Source organism: Oryx dammah, unplaced genomic scaffold, assembly GCF_014754425.2.
Source record: "Oryx dammah isolate SB20612 unplaced genomic scaffold, SCBI_Odam_1.1 HiC_scaffold_8, whole genome shotgun sequence".
NCBI lineage: Eukaryota > Metazoa > Chordata > Mammalia > Artiodactyla > Bovidae > Oryx > Oryx dammah.
The window spans coordinates 48,409,940-48,429,807 of NW_024070192.1; the positions used below are offsets into that span (position 1 = coordinate 48,409,940).

General features: G+C 43.5%; 1 protein-coding gene and 1 long non-coding RNA gene across 3 annotated transcripts in view; one reads left to right on the forward strand and one right to left on the reverse strand.

Annotated features, from left to right (window-relative positions):
- Positions 1–19,641, forward strand: part of LOC120866405 — a 38,434-nt gene extending 18,793 nt beyond the window's left edge. Inside the window, exons 2-3 of the long non-coding RNA XR_005721651.1 lie at positions 18,631–18,726; positions 18,857–19,641. This is a non-coding gene — a long non-coding RNA (uncharacterized LOC120866405). The remainder of the gene's footprint in view (positions 1–18,630; positions 18,727–18,856) is intronic.
- CUNH17orf78 (chromosome unknown C17orf78 homolog) lies at positions 2,387–14,418 on the reverse strand. 2 transcript variants are annotated; one of them, XM_040244112.1, is made up of 7 exons: positions 14,361–14,418; positions 12,613–12,699; positions 11,605–11,850; positions 7,885–8,010; positions 5,905–6,029; positions 5,007–5,129; positions 2,387–2,464 (listed from the first exon to the last, which is right to left on the reverse strand). In XM_040244112.1, exons 1-7 carry the CDS (start codon positions 14,416–14,418, stop codon positions 2,387–2,389), a joined length of 843 nt encoding a protein of 280 aa, XP_040100046.1. The 2 variants fall into 2 exon arrangements, with proteins under 2 accessions (XP_040100046.1, XP_040100047.1); XM_040244113.1 differs by lacking the exons at positions 2,387–2,464; positions 5,905–6,029; positions 7,885–8,010 and having other exon boundaries at positions 4,995–5,129.
- Positions 19,642–19,868: the final 227 nt, after the last annotated feature.

Sequence of the window (19,868 nt, forward strand, 5' to 3'; positions counted from 1 at the left end):
GGCTTCCTTGAAAACTGGTGTCTTCCATGCTTGGTTCCATCTCTTCAAGGCTCAGCTTGAGTATCAGATTGAGAGAGTCATTTCCTAGGCACGTTGATAAGTCTAGGGGTCCCCAAGGAGAGAGGGGTCTGGAATTCTCAAGGAGGAAGAAAGGACAAACTTTTTTTTTTCCCCTCTACATTTCTTAGGATTATATAACAATAATGTATCCTGCCTGCGGACAGCCTCTGGATTAAACCTTCTGGCTAATTCTGTTATCTTAAAATGTAAATTATGGGAGTGAAAGTGAAGTCGCTCAGACTCTTTGTGACCCCATGGACTGTAGACTATCAGGCTCCTCTGTCCATGGGATTTTCCAGGCAAGAGTGCTGGAGTGGGTTGCCATTTCCTCCTCAGGGATTGAACCCAGGTCTCCTGCATTGCAGGCAGACGCTTTACCATCTGAGCCACCAGGGATTTACAACTTCCAGACATTCTTTGGATTCTTTGGAGAGTATATAACTCCATTGCTAACCCTAGCAAGCATCTTTCTACCCGCTTCTGATGTCTATGTCAGAAGCTTTCTCTATCTCCTTTATACTTTAATAAAACTTTATCACACAATTTACTTAGGTGCAGGTACATTTCACCAAAATGAAATGGAATGGTTTCAGATTCTTGAAAGAAGCAGGACAAAAAAATAAATAGTAGGGGACTTCCCTGGTGGTGGGTTCAATCTCTGGTTGGGGAACTAAGATCCCACACACTGCACAGTGCAGCCAAAAAATAAAACTCAAAAAATCATTTAAAAAATAGTAAAATAAAAGGAAAAGAAGCAGGACAACACCCTTCTTATCCCTTCTGCCAGTCCTCTTTTCACCTAAACTCTGTTTTAAGGTTAGCTGTCTCGTACCATCATAAAAAAAGCATTTCCCAAAATGCGGTTTTTAGAGCATGAATTTGAGTTTTGTAATTTTGAATTTGTAAGATTAGTCGTTGCAAAAATTCTTTGTTAGGTAATACATAGGTATCTTAGCATTGAAAGTATCGGTATGTTAAGTGACAGTTTTTTAGAAAAATCTCTCTCTCTTTTTTTTTTTTTTTTAGAAAAATCTCTTGAATAAAACAATTTTTAATGGTAAAGTAAATAAATTCTTTGCCATACAAAATAGATTGTTTATGTTGCGTTTTCATTGTCAAAACTCATATGCACTGTAACCCACAGTTGTGAGTTTCATGAATAATTAAATTATAATGTATACGTGAAAATCTAATTTCATAATACATTCTGTACACTGAGCCTTTTTATTTTGGCTACATTGAGGCACACATGCTCTTTGGCATGGCACACAGCTTGTCTCAAGTTGTGGCTCGTGGGCTCCAGAGCTCAGGCTCAGTAGTTGCGGTATAGCGGGCTCTCTGGTTTTGGGACTCAGGCTTAGTTGCCCCGAGGCACATGGAATCTTAATGCCTCAACCAAGAATCGAACCAGCATCCCCTGCATTGGAAGGTGGATTCCTAACCACTGGACCGCCAGGGAAGTTCCATATAAACTGAGTCTTTCTTGGACTATCTCTTAGCTGAAGTAAGGGAAGGAAAGATACAACAGGTAAGAAATACAATAAATGTTGCATTAAGTTTTTCTCTTTTTTTTTAAATCAGCCTTTTCACTTTCTCACTAAACTCTGAGTGAGGTCAGGCTTGACTCTGAGCCATGCCTCTGTGAGAAAGAACATCATAACTGCGTTGCTCTGGATTGCTTGTGAATGTCTGCAGCTCACTGTGATGGTAGCGTATAATTCCACATCAGGAATTCTGCATTATCAAGAGATATTGTCTGGGTCCTTTGTATGCCCTTGGGGATGAGTCACAAGGAGGCCCTTTGGAATGCTCAGGGTCATGTTCCCCTCCCCAGTGTGTGGAGAGCTGGGGCAGAGGTTTAAAGCCCTGTGAATGCCAGCGGGAAAACAGGAGCCCCACCCTCAGCTGGCTGAGAGCCAGTGCAAGAAGTCAGCTGAGAGTCAGTGTGCCACACTGAGGGCTGCTTTGCTCAGTTCCTCGGAGACTGTGTTTAAACCTTTTGTCAAAGAGAGTGATGTGTCCATTCATATAGCGCTTAGAGGGAAGACCTTTGTTTTCATTTGATGAGATGAAAAAAATATCCATTTTTCGTTTGAGTTCCAAGTGAATTTCAAAGGCTTGTGGCTGAGTCAGTAGCAAAGACATTAGAGTAACTCTGACTGTAAGTCCAGGCTTTCTCCTCACTGACCTGGCATTACTGTCTGATCGTAATGTTCCTGCTGAAGATACGAGGGTAAAATTGGCAAGAATCTGCCCATATTGACTAATAGTAAGGAGAAGACAGTGTGCTATCCTTCTTCCAATGTGTGAGGCAGAGCAGAACTTTTCAGAAGTATGTCTGGTGGACCACGGTGATCTCTACAGCTTTCTTGGGACTTGATGAATTGGGAGCATCTTGTCCAACCTGTGGATTGAAGGCAAATATGAAAAATAAAGGACACAAATAGGTATTTCTTTATGGACCAATAAAGAGATGGCTCAGTACAGAACCCCATAAAATTCCAAGGACACATCATTTTGCCTCTTTATTCCCCATTAATCTTAAGAAAAATTATTGTGCTTACACTGAGAAAGTATCAGCAAGGTGCACTTATGGATGAGAAGCTAGTTTGTTGGAACGTATAACCTCCTAGCAAACAGCCCAGCCACCCTTTGCTTGACCTATTTGCCTTGAGTGGAAAGGGCCCTGGATGTGCAGCTATTTTGAATCCCAGATGCACAGGAATTCTACTTCATTCCTGGCATCCAGCCCGAACAATCTCACTGTGTTTGAGAAGGGGCAGAGACCTGAGTCGAAATGACTAAACCACCGCTACAAAGATCTGGGGCAATGTAGACCCAGATATTTATTTTTTCATAATTAAAACTATTTATTTTTATTATTTAATTTTGTTTTAAAATTTATTTTCGGCCGCACTGGGTCTTCATTGCTGTGCATGGACTTTTCCTAGCTGCAGTGCACAGGCTTCTCTTGTTGTGGAGCACGGGCCCTAGAGCACAGACTCAGTAGCTGTGCACAGGTTTAGTTGCCCCGTGGCAAGTGGAAATTTCCTGGACCAAGGATTGAACCCGTGCCCCTGCACTGGCAGGTGGATTCTTTACCACTAGATCACCAGGGAAGTCCATGGACCAAACATTTTTTACTAATCCCATTACAGTCTCATTATACCCGATCTATTCCCCATCTGATTTTGTATGTATTTTCTAAATTCTTAACTGTTGTAGAACATAGACTATAAACCTCTTGAACAGAGGGAACTTGGCACATAGAAGCTTTTTAGTAAAACTTTGTGGAAGAGGTGAATAAGCTAATAAATTAAGTACGGGAATTAATTTTAGTTCTGAATTTAGTTCTGTTTCTCCCAGCTGTGTGACCATGGGAAAGTCACATAACTTCTCTGAGCATTAGTGTAAGTATCAATAAGATGTAGATACCCATCCTAGCTACCTCTCAGGATTTTTATGAGGTTCAAATGAGGCAGTGTGTAAAAAATTGCTTTTTTAAAATTAATTCATTCATCATTTAATAAGTTTATTTTGTTCATCGAGGAAATTCAATCCGAGTTGCTGTTACATGGTTACTTTTAACTCTGGACTAGACTTTTTAGTCCTCTTCAGGCCTGTTTCTTTCAATGTTCAGTAGAAATAATAATGTAGATGGGATTATAGAACTAAAAATACACCAAACTATGGAATTATACTAATTCCAAGGGCACATCATCTAATCTTAGCAGAAACAGGATTATAGAAAATGGTAAAAATGACAAATGTGTCATCACTCGTTACCTAAAGTACTGTGAAATAAAGATTCTGATGCCATGCCTGGGTGGAAAGAGTGCCACGCTTGACTTTTTAAAATTGAGATATAATTTTCATGTAACGTTGTGTACATTTAAGGTGTGCAACGTTTTGATTTGATGCATTTATAAATTGCAGCGTGATTACCACAGTAGCTTTAGCTCACACTCCATTACATCATATAATTATCATTTGTTTTTTGTGATGGGAATGCATAAGGTCCAGTTTGTTAGCAGTTTTAAAGTATGTAATACAGTATTGGGACTGGAATCACAGTGCTGTGCATTAGACTTCTGGAACATATCCTCTTCTAATTGTACTCTGGTAGGTTATGATTTTTTAAGTATTTCTTTTAAAATTATTTTATTATTGTTATTGTTATTTTATTTATTTTTTGGCTGTGCTGCGTGGCATGTTGGGTCTTAGTTCCTTGACCAGGAATCGAACTCATGCCCCTCCCCGAATTGGAAGCTCGGAATCCCAACCAATGGGCCACCAGGGAGGTCCCTTGATTATTGATATTTTCAATTAACATGGAATTAAAAGAGTGGTAGCATGTGTCTCATCCTGGACTAGATAATCTTTGAGACTCATTCTCAGTGCTATAATTCTACAAAAACAGCCACCTTATTTAATATAAAAAATATTGGAGACCTCATCTCTTTGCTTCAGTGTGTTTTTGTAGATGTAGAGAGGGCACCCATCAATTTCTTATATTCAGAAGCTGCATCCAGCCTTTAGAGACATAAATTGTGAGCTCTGTAGCTCTTAAAATGTCAGGAACCATTTTTTTTTTAATAAAAAGTGCAAATATACAAAGTACAAAATTGGATACAAGGCCTGTGTGCAGGTCCTATGGATCCTGAATTTAAGCGTCATTAATTTCACAGTAAATCTGCCTCTACTAAAAAGTCTATCATAAGATTCCTGGTCCCATTCTAGCCACTCTGATTCATTATATCTGATCCCCAGAAGTAGGTATTTTCAATAAGTACTCTATTGCATTATAGCAATATTGTACCTGCCCATTTCCTGACACATAAAGAATTACCCACATTTGCTTCACAACTAAAGCAGCTCCCTATCTCCTAGAATTTATACATGAACCCCATTTTCTCCAGGCAAATGACAGTAGCCATACAGAAAACACTTTCCTTTTTGGGCTGAGTGTCAGGCTGGGATTCAGCTGTCCCAGGGTGCTGGTCTTCCTTCCTTGGCCTTTTCCACAACCGCTGGCACTGGTATAGCTCTCTGACTCGTTGACATCGACTCTGAAGGGGGAAAATGACTGGTATTAACTTTAGGTGGCTGCTATGCATCTGATTATCTTCCAAACCTCACATCAGACGATTTAAAGAAAATTGTCTCTCTCTTTCGACCAAGGATCAAATCCAGCCCCTGGTAGTGAAAGTGCAGAGTCCTAACCATTAGACCACCAGAGAATTACCAAAAATCACTCCTTCTAAAGAAAAGCAAATATTCATTCCTATTGGCTGTATCCTCCCTAGAGAATGTCCAAGTACCACAGAGGAAAGGAACTTGCATTTAGTAAGCACCTCCTATATGCCAGGGGGCTTCCCAGGTAGCTCAGGTAAAGAATCTGCCTGCCAAGTAGGAGACTCAGGTTCAGTCCCTGGGTAGGGAAGATCCCCTGGAGAAGGACAAGACAAGCCACTCCAGTATTCTTGCCTGGAAAATTCCATGGACAGAGGAGCCTGGTGGGCTACAGTCCATAGGGTCGCAAAAGAGTCAGACAAGTTAGCAGCTAAACAGCACCCTATATGCCAGAAACCTTTCTCCCAGAATCTCACTGAAACTTCTTAACCACCATAAGAGGCAAATATCGTTAGTCCCATTTTAAAGATGAGGCAACTGAGGTTGGAGAAGGCAAACAGCTTTCTCCAAGCCACTCAGCTGGTGAGTATTGAGTGGCAGCTATGTCCACACTCCAGAGTCTGTGCTTTTCTCATTATGCCCGCCTGCCTCCGGGACAGAAGGAGGTCTGTATAGATCAAGTCCAAGGATCCAGTACATCAGCAAACTCACAGGGCACGGGACTTCAAAAATGATGAACACGGTAATGGCGATTCCACTGCCAAACAAGGTGACTGCAATCAGAACCTTGACCACGATGCTCCATTTCTTCCTCTTCTCTAGGTTCTCATCTGTGTCTAAAAGGACAGAGAGGAGTGGACAGGGAGAAGTGAGAACTGAAGAGAGGGAAGACATTGACCCTTTGACTTGCAGGACTCCTGGTTCACGAGACCAAGAGGGGCCCCGCCTGATTCAGAGGCAGAAACTGAATTTCCAGTTCAGACTCAGAGTCAGGAGTGGGGTAGGCATCATGGCCTCTGCCCTCACCTCCTTTGCAGTGTGTTCCCAGAGTCACCTTTACTAGGATTTGGAATTTTTCCATGATCAAGTAGGACTGATTCTTTTTAAAATTTTTCAATTGGAAGATAATTGCTTTACAAATGTTGTGTTGGGTTCTGCTGTGCAACAACATGAATCAGCTATACACACACACACACACACACACATCTCCACCCTCTTCTACCTCCCTCCCACCCCCGTCACCCCACCTCTCTAGGTCGTCACAGAGCACCAGGCTGAGCTCACTGTGTTATACGGCAGCTTCCCACTAGGAGTCAGTTTTATAGATGGAAATGTATATATGTCAATGCTACGCCCCCATTTCATCCCCCATCTCCTTCCTCTGCTGTGTCCACAAGTCCATTCTCTGTGTCTCTATTCCTGCCCTGCAAACAGGTTCATCAGTACCATTTTTCTAGATTCCATAATATTTGCATTAATATACATTCGTTTTTCTCTTTCTGACTTGCTTCACTCTGTGTAACAGGTCTAGGTTCATCCGCCTCACTACAACTGACTCTAATTCCTTCCTTTTTATGGCTGAGTAATATTCCATTGTGTATATATACAACTTCTTTATTTCCATTCATCCGTTGATGGACATCTAGGTTGCTTTCCATGCCCTAGCTATTGTAAATAGTGCTGCTATGAACACTGAGGTACATGTGTCTTTTTGAATTGTGGTTTATCACGGTATGTGCCCAGTAGTGAGCTTGCTGGGAGGATTGATTCTTGCACTGCTTTCATGGGAAGCAAATCTACACAAGGGAGTCTGTCTCTAGCAGCCCTCTCAGGATCTCTGCCCTTGTACCCTAACACACATGCCACATGGGATTAGCAAATCAACTTTTCTATGTTCCTTTCAATTTAGTGGGGCATAGTAGGAATAGGGGGCTTCCCTGATAGCTCAGTTGGTAAAGAGACCCAAGTTGCAATGCCGGAGACCCCAGTTCTATTCCTTGGTTGGGAAGATCCCCTGGAGAAGGGATAGGCTACCTACTCCAGTATTCTGGCTTAGAGAATTCCATGGACTGTATAGTCCATGGGGTCACAAAGATTGGGACGCGACTGAGTGACTTTCAGTAAATTGCCATCGTTTTGGGGTCATAAGCCAAATTTGGGGCCAAATGGCTCATAAGCATCTTGTTATTCTTAATCTCATATTTACATTTTTCCTGTTGGAACTGGGAAGTAACCCAGCTGGAATCCTACAGAATTTGAGTCCTGGCCAATTTAGGGAGGGCTATTGGTTAAAACAATGCAGATAAAAACATGCTTCTTAGTTGCTGTCATCACTGTAATGATTGATTAGAGTTTAAACATTGTCTCTTTGTTCACACATTGGATCTTACCCACCACACCAAAACCCTGTATGTTGTCACCAAATCTGGCAACAAGGTGAGCTCACTTGTGTGGAGGTGAAGGATTATTAAAAGTATCAAACTACAGACATTTCTGGGACCTTCTTTACAGAGAAGCTGATTTTTTTTTTAATAAGAAATGGAGTGATGTTCTCATGCATACTGTATGTAGCTTCTCTACTTCCAGGAAAATTCTAGGAGACCCAGGCTAGTGCTGGGGCTGAGAATTTTTCTGTCTGTTCTTGTCTCACCTCTACACATTCTGTACCTTGATTCAGAGGACTAGAAAAACCATCAATCTTTGTAGTTTTCTCTCCTTTTTTCCCAGGAGTTATGGAGGTAGTAGTGGAGGGATAAGTCTCTGATGAAGCCCCCATCACTGGATAGACCTTACATTGAGAGAACCCTGGTAAAAAAGCTGTAAAACAAGAAAGAAACAATGAGGGGACAACTGAGAAAACTTTATCCTGCCTTTGGTTTTGCCTGAGTTTACCCAGCTGATATAAAACTTCTAACTTTGCCTCTGTTGATCCATCCATAGGTTTAAGGCATGGGCCTTGATAACATGAAAGAATAAGTGAGGATATAGTAATAAGAGATATGGATTAAGTCCCCTGATGCTTTTATCCTACTAACGTAGGATCAGAATGAAGGAGTGGACCATGTTTTCTTGGCTTATCACTCATACAGCCATAATAATAATAAGGATGGGAAGGTATAGCACTGTTGAAAGTCCCTTCTTTAAAAAAGATGGCTTCAAAGTCCAAGGAAGAACTGAAGTAATATAGTTTGTGGCAGGTCTGTCTAGTGAGTGAAGTCTAAGTCAATGACTTTGAGAGAGAATTGGAGAAAGAGGAGGAACTGGAAGAAGGGGAGACCACTCAGCTTCACGCACCCCTCAATTTCATTCTTTTAGCATATATTTAAAAATGAAGATCTAGGGACTTCCCTGGTGGTCCAGTGGTTCAGAACCCATCTTGCAATACAGGGGGATGTGGGTTTGATCTCTGGTTGGGAAACTAAGATCCCACATGCTGCACAGCCACTAAGCCCATTCGGGTGCGACGAGAGTCCAGGCGCCATGATGTGATGAAGATCTTGAGTGCTGCAACTAAGACCTGGTACAGCCAAATCAATAACCATTAAACAAATGAAGATCTAGCTGTGCCAGGGTCTGCTTCCATACTGTGGACATAGCAGCTGAACACACTCCAGCATGGGAGCTAGCAAAGGGGAAGGAGTACATGGAGAAGCAGAGGACAGTAAGTATAGCGAGTTCTATGTTGTTGGTTAGAAGAGGATGCATGCTCTGGAAAGAAACAAAGTAGAGCGCAGCATGGGGGGGGTGTGCAGGTGGGCAGTGGTTGGGCAACCTACAGGAGTTTCATTGAGAAGATGAGGACTGAACAAAGATGTGAAGGAGGTGAGAGGACTAGCCACACAGATGCCAGGGGACTTAGGCAGAGGCCAGAGTGTGTCCTGTTTTAGAGGAAGAGCACGTAAGCCTGTGAGACTGGAGTGGAGTGAGCACGGTGACAGTCGTAGGGGATGAAGGAGTTTCTGAAGCAAATGGATTCCCGTCACTGGGCTTTGCAGGCCAGTTTGAGGACTTCAGTTTTCGTTCTGCTTGGAATGGTGATCCATTGCAAGTCTTTTTGCAGAGAAGTGACCGGATGGATGGCTTTGTTTTTAAAGAATCAATGGGCTGCTGAGTTGGAAATGGACAGTAGAGGGGCGCCTGATAGAAGCAGAGCAACCTGCTGAGGGGCTCTTGCAGAATCCAAGTGAGAGATGGTAGTGACTCAGACAGCCGTGGCAAAGACGGAATGCGGATGGGTGCTGGCTGTGGGCTGGAGCCACCTTCACATGCCTCCAGAATTGATCTAACCCAATCCGGACAGTGGTTCCTGTTCTATTTTTAATGGTCTCCTGTCATTGCCTACTAAATTAAGGTCTGTACGTCCTAGTTGACTTTTCTGAACTACTCTCCCAGGTCTTGAGTCGATGTGAAAATGACAGTTCTTTACTTCAGAGACCAGTGGGTACAGTACCAGGTACTGTACATGAATTGCAGGGGAATTAGTCCCATTATTATTTAATCAGGAAGACTGTTGGCAAAGATAAGCAGAGACAAAGAGCCAACAGGCTCAAAAGGCAAAACAAGAGAATTGCATAGAATTTTTTTCCATCATAGTGCCAGTCAGTTCTGTGAAGTGATAACTGATGTGTTTCCGGGTCAAATGAGATGAAGGTAAATAAATCTCACTTTGGACAAGTAACAGAAGTTCTCTGAGTTTTCGTTTCCTTATCTGCAGGATGGTTATAGCAAAAATAATTCTTGGTCTATGTCACAGGAGTGATGTGAAGATAGGTAACAAAAACGAGAAAGCAGGTGTGAAAAATACCTTTCAAACTGAGTGATGTTATGATTAAAAGAGGAGGAAAGGGGAATTCCCTGGCTGTCCAGTGATTAGGGTTGTGCGCTTTCACTGTTGAGGGCCCAGGGTTTGATCCCAGGTCAGGGAACTACAATCCCACAAGCAGTGTAGTGTGGCCAAAACATAAATAAATAAATAACCAACATTTAAAAACAGAGAGAGGAGGCAAAACCTAGAGATCCTCTCTCGGCATAGAAGAACTGTGCCCACTAGCCACAGGGATCATGGCATTTCAGTGTGGCTTTTCTTCTACCTCCCGGGAGACACTGTTTCAAAACGTACTTAATCGGCTTCATCGGTCAGTGTATTTCCAGTTCTTCCCAGCTTGTGAATTAATGTCCAGGACTTCCCTATCCCTAGCGGCCCAGTGGTTAAGAATCCACCTTCCAACGAAGGGGACAAGGATTCAGTCCTTGGTCCGGGAAGATTCCACAGGCCGCGGGGTGTAACTAACCCCTTGCACCGCAACTACTGAGCCTGCACTCTAGAACCTGTGCCGCAACAGAGGAAGGTGCTGTAATGAGAAGCCCGCTCACAGCAGCTGGAGAGCAGCCCCCGCTCACTGCAACTAGAGAAAGACGGCGAGCAGCAACAAAACCCCAGCGCAGCCAAAAATAAACAAACAAATAGAGTGCTAAGTTAATGTCATCCCTGTTGGCATCTCCTCTCTTTTAGGCCTCCTCTGCTAGGTAACTGGGTATTAAGGTGGAGCATGTTTGTAAACACAAAACACTCCATTCCCAGTGCTGATGGAATCGCAACATTAGCTTTTCTTTGGTCAAGGATATTTGAGCAAGAATTCCCTCACTTCTAAAGAAGCTCTATAAAAATCCAAATTGATGAAATGGATAACTTAGGAGATGATGCTTTCTTTTATTACAAAATAATTTGTTTTAAATAGGAAGCATTAGATACATTATATTTAAATGGAAATCTTAGAGATTATTCTGCAATAATATTAACAGCTTGAAAAGGCTATTTAAGAGGACTTGCTTCTTGCTGTGGGACTTACATACCTAGAAATTAGACCATCTAGTCAAATCTCTCATTTGTAGCTATGGAAACTGAACATTGGAGAAATTAAGTAATTTGTCAAAGGTGATAATATCAGAATAAACACTTGTTTGATGTCAGTTCTCTTGTATCCCACAGTGTTACATGGGGTGAACAGACGGCAGGAATAATCAAATGCCAAAGAGCTTAATCCATGCCCTAAAATTACATTTAAAAGATTTACATAGATTTGCCTAAAGAAGAGGCTAATCCATGTCCTTGAGGCTTTAGCTCCACTTAAGGGGCTTCTCTGGTGGCTCAGATGGTAAAGAATCCGCAACGAAGGAGACCCAGGTTCAGTCCCTGGGTTGGGAAGATCCCTTGGAGAAGAAAATGGCAACCCAGTCCAACGTTCTTGCCTGGAGAATTCCATGGACAGAGGAACCTGGCAGCTATAGCCCATGGGTCACAAAGAGTCAGACACAACTGAGTGACTAACACTTTGACTTTCAAGCTCCACCTGCCTCCAAGGATGTCAATTAAAAGTGAGTGCCTACCTCCATCTCAACTTCCAATCTCACCTTTGCCTGTCACAAAGAATCCAGCCTGAACCTTGGATGCGGGGGTTAGGTGACAGCTTGGGGGGGCCGTGCTGTTTCTGCAGGGAACAGTCATGACTCTCAGGTTCTTCAGAATGTGCTTGACCTTTTGCCTTTTTTCTGAATGTACAAGGTTAACTTTCACTTTGCTCCCAGAACCAAGACACTGCAAGGTAGCCACAGTCTGGTTTTGAATGAACATGGGCCTTTTGGCTTCTGCCTGAGCTTCTGAAAAGAGAAAAACGAGAGAGGAAAATGAAGCCAGTTCTTAATCTGGATGGTGCCCCACCAGCCCACTTCCATTCACGGCCCACTGCTGTACTTTCTCCTCTTTTTCCATCAGGTCTTCCTCAGCATGTGTCTACGGTACTGAATATATAAGCCTTGCCTTTCCCCGTTCCCACCACGGGTCCCCTGAAGACAGTGGTGACTGTAGTCAGTGCAGAGAGATGCTCCTAAGTTGTTTTCTCTAACACAGAGGGGCCTGAGATCTGCTTCCTCTTTCTTCATCCCATCTCTTTGATTTATATTGCTATGCCTTAGTTCGTAAGAGTTTGTCTTTTTAAACAGCAGCTGATTATTTATTTATGTGGCGAAGCACATGCGAGCTTAGTTCCCCAACCAGAGATTGAACCCACGCCCCCTGCATTCGAAACACAGAGTCTTAACCGCTGGACCACCAGGGAAGTCTCCATAACAGTTAATTTAAAAATGGGTTTTCAGGGACCTCCCCGATGGTTCAGTGGTCAGGACTCCACACTTTCACTACAGGGGCGCAGTTTCTATCCCTGGTCGGGGAACTGACATCCCTGCACGCAGTGTGGCCAGAAAAGAAAAAAAAAAGTTTTCCAGAAAGCCTCTCGGGGATTGATAGCTTTAGAATAGAATGTTTGAGAGCTGGGCTCAGAATGGGGGAGACAAGCATCTTTTGAAGGTAAAAAAAGGTCCTGGAGTGGCAAAGTGATTCTTCAGGAAGGGCCCATTGCCTACCTCGAATTAGTTCAGCTCTGATGCTTCTCACATCCTTTGGGAAGAGATCAGGCAGTGGTTCCACTTGGCAGCTGCTATCCCTAAATTCTGGGGGAGGGGAAAAAAAGGTAAGGTTTGACTGGGTCCTTTCTGTTTGGAATTCTGGGCACTGGAGAGGGAGATAAAAAGAGAATGCAGTTTCTTCTCATAAAACTTGGGGAGATCAGACATTTCCCCAAAAGAACTTCAAGATTTTTTTTTTTGCTGCACCTTGCAGCATGCAGGTTCCCCAACCAAATTGTGTCCCCCTGCATTTAAAGTTCAGAGTCTTAACCTCTCGACCACCAGGGAATTCCCAGAACTTTAAGATTTATGCAAGTGGGAGGTAGTGAAGTATAAATAGAACTGAATACCAGTTTATTATCCTTGGGGGGAAAAAAAGATGAGTTAACTAAGTTAATGAAAAGATGAACCAACCCATTCCTTCAAACACTGCTTATTATCACTTCCCCTTCCGGTCCCATCTACCTTCTTGTATTACAACCTTCGAAAGTTCATTTATTAAGTGTAACTTTGGACAAGGTATCTATCTCTCTAGCTTCCCATAGAACCATAGGTCACAGTTATGCTTTTTGGCACATAAATCACAGGGTTCTTCATTTGTTAAATTTGTTGCTGCTGCACCTCATGCTGTTTGGCCTTAGCTCTGATGAGCTAATTTTAGAGATGAACCATTTAGGACACTTTGAAAAATCATATTTTAAATAAACAGTTATCAAAGAGCAGTTGCTGCTGCTGCTGTTTAGTTGCTTCAGTCATGTCCGGGTCTTTGCAACCCCGTGAACTATATAGCCCTCCAGGCTTCTCTCTTCATGGGATTTCCCAGGCAAGAATACTGGAGTGGGTTGGCATTTCTTTCTCCAGGGGATCTCCCTGACCCAGGGATCGAACCTGAGTCTTCTGCTTTTGCAGGCAGATTATTAATAATCTGAGCCACCAGGGAAGCCCATGAAAGCAGTAAGTGGTACCATTCTACCCTCACATTACCTTTTCTCTCAGCTTTTCCCACCCAAGAGCATCCCCATCTATTAGGACATAATGCTTTAGAAAAGGAAGACATCTGGACATCCCTGGTGGTCCAGTGGATAAGAATCCACCTGCCAAAGCAGGGGACACAGGTTGATCCCTGATCCAGGAAGATTGCACACACCGAGCGCGAACTAAGCCCCACAACTACTGAGCCCACACTCTTGAGCCCGTGAGCCACGACTCCTGACTCGTGTGCTGCAACTGCTGAAGGCCACGTGCGCTAGAGCCCGTGCTCGGCAACAAGGAAAGCCACGGCAATGAGAAGCCTGTGCCACCGCAACCAGAGAAAACCCACGCACAGCAATGAAGACCCAGTGCAGCCAACACATAAATAAATAATTTTAAAAAGGAAGACATCTTATGAAGGGTAATGAATTCGGGAGTCTTAGTGAAACTGTGACAACACCTTCCAGCAAAGAAAGCTCTCAGTGAAAGGAATTTTAACATTAGTTACATGAACAAAGCAGAAGAATGCATCACATTCTCTGAAGACTTCCTCCCATGAAACAGACAGCTGTCTTTCTGAGTTGAATATGTTTTACTTAGAGGCTATCTGGGGGTGACTGGAAAGCCTCATGTGCTGAGTATTGCCTGTATCTTTATCTGACAGAGTAGACCCCCAAACACTTTCTAGGACTCTCTTAGGATTTCTCAGGACAGTCGGCTAGAAGAGTACTTACCTTTCTTGGTAGCATCATAGGATGTAATGATTAGGCTGAAAACCAAGATGGTATCCATGTTAGCTTGAGCACATTCTCCTTGTAGAGACTGTATGTGGCTGGTCTGACACCACCACACACAGCCTTGTCTCTAAATGCTTTCACTGCCCTAGAACTAAGTTTGACCCTGGGCGAGTCTGGTTCCACCCTAATTGATCTGCCACATTTTCTCAGGACCCAGGAATAGAGTTTATTGGAGAGAGGACCAAGCTTGCTTGTTAATGATTGATTCAGAATATCTTCACCTGACTTCACTGCTGGTGGGGACATAAGGAACTGTAATTAACTAGAGGTTTCCCCTGGAGAAAGGGCATAAACAGGGCATAAACAGAGGTGATATGCTTGACACGATATGCTTAACAAATACTTGCAGGGAGACACGTAGACATTCGCATGCATGCTCACTGACACGGGCATGTAGATTTACACACCAACATAAAGAGGTGCCGAGATTTCTATTAAGGTAAATTATTTCTAGAGTAGCGCAGACAACTAGGACTGATCCAGTGAGTTACACTGAAGGGGGCACTGCACTGGAAATCAACAGAAGTGGGTTCCAGGTGAGCCCCTGCAGTTAAATGTATCAACATGAGAAAGTTGCTTGACTTCTCTGAATTACAGTTTTCTCCTCTGTGAATGGAGCATTCCAACCCAGTCATCTCTAGAATTCATTCACTGTTATACACATAAACTTACCTGAGCACAGATGTACCTGTCTAGCTGTGTACATTTTCACACTTCTGAAAAGTGAAGTGAGGGAATTCCCTGGTGGTCCAGTGGTTAAGAATCTGCCTTGCAATGCAGGGGACATGGGTTCGATCCCTGGTGGGGGAACTCAGATCCCACATGCGATGGGGCAGCTAAGCCTGTACACCTCAACTAGAGAGAAGCCTGTGCACCCCAAGGCAGAACCCATGTGCCACAGCGAAAAGATCCCATGTGGCGCAACCAAGACCCAGTGCAGCCAGAAACAAACAAGTAAATATTTACCAAATAAAAAAGTGAAGTGACTGTAGGTGGACCATATTCATATGACTGTTGGGATGAAAAGTTGTGAGGAAGAGCTAACTGCACTAGAAGAGTGATACTGTGTGCAGTTTGTAGGTTTTTCAAAAATTGTCTTTTTTAATAAAGCGTACATATCTTGTGTAGGGAGCGTCCCTGGTGGCTCAGATGGTAAAGAATCTGCCTGCAATGTAGGAGAGCCAGGTTCAATCCCTCGGTTGGGAAGATCCCCTGGAGAAGGGAATGAGAACCCACTCCATTTTTCTTGCCTGGAGAATTCTGTGGACAGAGGAGCCTGGCAGGCTACAGTCCATGGGGTTGCCAAGAGTCAGACACGGCAGCTACTATCACTTTCAACAGCACAACAGTCCATCTCGTGTAATACTTTATAGACCTTGTGGCAACATAGCTAGGGGGATCATAAAGCAGAAATGAAGATCTACTCAGACCCTCTGCCTGAGTCCAGAGGCTCTGCAGTTGCTCTACCCACTGTGAGTGCACTTACTCCATTGCAACCAACATACATTTGACTGTGCCTAAGTGGGTTCTAGAGGCTGATGCTCTGGGGATATAAAGGGAGCTTGATTCAAGGGACTTTCCTTAAGGGAGTTCATAAGATCTGAGTCAAATCATAATTTAAGTACTGTTCTGTTTCCTGACATGTAAATTCAAGTTGAAGTCTGGCTAAATGGAGCATGAAGGAAAATCTTGGTGCGAAAACAGAAAGGAGAGAGGTGTCCCTGAAAGACATGTTTCCTGAAATGTGGAAGAAGGGGAAGAAGCGCTGAGCGTGCAGCTGCAGTGCCTTTCAGTTCATTCCTTCATGCCACACGTTTTTATTATGCGCCTATTGTGTGCCAGACACCTTTCCCGCAGTGAGCCAGCCAAATCTGCATTCATGTGAAACGATGAGAAGCAGACGATAAACAGTTGGAAATAAAATAGTGTGTGCGTGCTTGGGTGCTCATTCCTGTCCGACTCTTTGCAACCCCATGGGTCCTCTGTCCATGGGGGGCTCTTTGCGTCCCCATACCAGGCTCCTCTGCCCATGGGTTTATCCAGGCAAGAATCCTGGAGTGGGTTGCCGTTTCCTACTACACGGGATCTTCCCAACCAAGGGATCAAACCTGCATCTCCTGCACCGCCTGCATTGCTGGTGGATTCTTTACTACTGAGCCATCTGGGAGGCCCCTCAATAGGGTAGGGGGCTAATAATAAGTAATACACAAATAAATATACAAGATAATTAAAGATTGTGATAATCATCATGAAGCAACAGGGTGGCGAGGTGAAGGAGAACTGACTGAGGCCTCTTTATTATTATTACTATTTTAAGTTACTTTTTAAAAAGTAAGTTAATTTTATTTATTTATTTTTGGCTGCGCTGGATCTCTGTTGCCGTGCTTTCTCCAGCTGTGGCGAGTGGGGGGCAGCTCTTGGTCGCGGCGCATGAGCTTCTCATTGCAGCGGCTTCTCTTGTTTCGGAGCACGGACTCTGGAGCGTGTGGGCTCAGTAGCTGTGGCGCCTGGGTTTAGTTGCTCCGTGACTGGTGTAATCTTCCTGGACCAGGAATCACACCTGTGTCCCCTGCACTGGCAGGCAGATTCTTTACCACGGGACCACCAGGGAAGTTATTGTTCTTATTCTTATTAGGCTGTGTTGCACGACTTGCAGGGTCGTAGTTCCCCACCAAGGGACTGAACCTGGGCCCTCGGTAGTGAAACTTCAGACTGAACCCTGGACCACCAGGGAGTTCTCAGAAGCCACTTTAAGTAGGGGAGTCAGAGAAGACTTCTCTGAGGAAGGTGGCATCTGAGCTAAGGAAACCAGGAGAATGGATGTCCTAGAAGCCAAGAAAGGCGGGTATTTCAAGGAAGGAATTGTGAACTGGTCAAACACTGAGCAGAGTGTATAAGGAGGATAGAAGTTCACTGGATTTAACAATTTTCTAACAGTGGTTCTAGCAGAGTTGGTGGAAGTAGGCGGGGGTTAAGAGTGAATTGGAGGTGAAGAAGCGTAGGTCACCTTTGAAAGACATCGGCCTATGGAAGGGCACGAAGTGAAGCAAGCCAAGTGGAGGGAACCTCAGCACCTCAGATCTTCAATGGTCCAGAGCAGCATCGTCTCAGTTGCCAGATTCTCCTGGCAGGGCAGGTGGGTGGAGAGTAAAGGGGCTCCGTTGCCTTTCCTAGGTTTCATGGTTTTTTGCTTACTAGTTCATTAATATGATTGCGTGGTTCTCTGCTCCCTTCTTGTATCAGACAATTTTCCCTACTGTCTGTCTCTCTGAAGTTTTCTGTCCATTAGTATCTGGGTAGCCTGTTTCATTGCTGCCACCTTGGAGCAGGTTTAGGAAAGGCTGTGAGATCTATTCTCATTCTCTGTCACAAGGTGGCAGAAGAGCTCACTCTTTGCAAAAACAAAGCTTGTGCTAGGAGATCACCAACGCAATGGACACGAATTTGAGCAAACTCCGGGAGGCTGGGGAGGGCAGAGGAACCTGGAGTGCTGCAGTCCACGAGGTCGCAAAGAGTCGGACGTGACTCATCAACTGAACAACAAGCTGGGACAAAGAGAAGAAGAGTTTTCTTTTCTTTGTTTGGCCATGCTGCGAAGCAAGTGGGACCTTAGTTCCCCAACCAGGGCCTGCACCCGTGCCCCCTACAGTGGAGGCAAGGAGGCCTACAGGGAACTCCCCCTACAGTGGAGGTGAGGAGCCCTAACCACTGGACCAGGGAACTCCCCAGTAGAGTTTTCTTTCATTGACTCTCAGACCCTTCCCAGAAGTCAACCGGCAGGTTGGAGGTACAGAGAAGCCCGAGAGCTTCATTAATGAGTCAGAATATCCAGTAGTGGAAAAATAGACCCAGAACTGTTTCTATACTACTAGATTTTTTTTCCCTTCTACGCAACATTTTGAGTGGTTTTCTAAATGTTTGCAGTATCTATAGAGGGGGAGCGATCTCTCTCCTGATCTCATTTCCCCACCACAAAACTTCCAAGTTTAGGAGGAAAACAGGTTGTAAGATAGTGAGGTTCATGGAGTGTGAAGATGAGAGATGTGACTGTGAAGACAGTAGGAAACTAGAGCTGATGGGGTGAGTCTGGATGGGTCTCTGGAGCATTTGACCAGAAGACAGGAGGACACCTAGGTTCCGGATTAGGCTCTGTAATCGACTGGGTCACTTTGAGTAAGACACTTACCTTTTCTGACTTCTGTTTCAGTTTCTTGAATGAGATGGTTGGACAAGATGTTTTCAAAGGGCTGTTCCTTCTTGAAAATGATCTCAGTGCTACATTTTGCTACTCTGTCTTTTAAGGGTGTGTATTTTTTATTTGTTTGGGTTTATGTTTAATTCTTTTATTGTGGAATATAGCATGCCTATAGAAGAGTATATAAAACATAAGTATATTTTAAAACGTATTTATTATTTATTTATTTGAATAATAGGTCTTATTTGCTGCTCTTGGGGTCTTCAGTTGTGGAATGTGGGATCTAGTTCCCTGACCAGGGACTGAACCCGGGACCCCTGCATTGGGCATGCAGAATCTTAGCCACTGGACTACCAGAGAAATCCCAACACAAGCATATTTTTAGTAATAATAATATGAACGTATGTAGCCATCGTCCAGAGTAAGAAATTGAACATTGCCTGTAGCTTCCCTGGTGGCTCAGACAGTAAAGAATCTGCCTGCAATGCAGGAGACCTGGGTTCATTCCCTGGGTTGGGAAGATCCCCTGGAGAAGAGAATGGCAACACACTCCAATTTCTTGCCTGGAGAATTCTGTGGACAGAGGAGCCTGGCAGATTACAGCGCACGGGGTTGCAAAAGAGTCGGACAAGACTGAGTGACTTTCACTTTCACAGTAGCTGAGAAGCTCTTCATATGTCTATCCCTCTGGTCACACTCCTTTCCCTTCTTCCAGTCATTAGTTTCCCAGACTGTTTTTTTAAAATAGTGAACTATCTATATATGTATCACTAAAATTACTTTTTAGTGCTCTTGTACTTTTTACCTGCTTTTGTACTTATATACTTTTTACCTGCTGTTGTACTTATGTAAATGGATAGATCACACTCTATGTAACTTAAAGTAAACTTTTTATTACATATAACACAAAGTGGATCCACTTCTCTTTGTATTGTCTCCCAGTCACTACCCACCATCAGGAGTTACCATGATTCAGATTTTTACCATCACAAATGAATTTTGCCTATTTTTGAAGAAACACACTCTTTTGTGTCTGGCTTTTTTTTTTGCTCAGTATTATGTGTGTGAAGTTCTTCCATATTATTTCTTGTAGCAGTAGTTTGTTCATTCTCATTGCTTTATAATATTTTACTGTATGAAGGTATCATACTTTATTTTAAAATTTTTTATTGGAGTATATAGTTGCTTTGCAATGTTGTATTAGTTTCTGCTGTGCAGCAAACTGAATCAGCCACATGTATACACATATC

Excerpts from the sequence above, each read along its gene's own strand:
- CUNH17orf78 (XM_040244112.1), bottom strand. The coding sequence starts at position 14,418 with ATGGATACCATCTTGGTTTTCAGCCTAATCATTACATCCTATGATGCT. Across the intron at positions 6,030-7,884 it reads GAAAACTACAAAGATTGATG|ACACAGATGAGAACCTAGAG; the intron begins GTTTTTCTAGTC and ends CTGTCCTTTTAG. Across the intron at positions 5,130-5,904 it reads TTTTTGAAGTCCCGTGCCCT|AGTCGATGTCAACGAGTCAG; the intron begins GTGAGTTTGCTG and ends TTCCCCCTTCAG.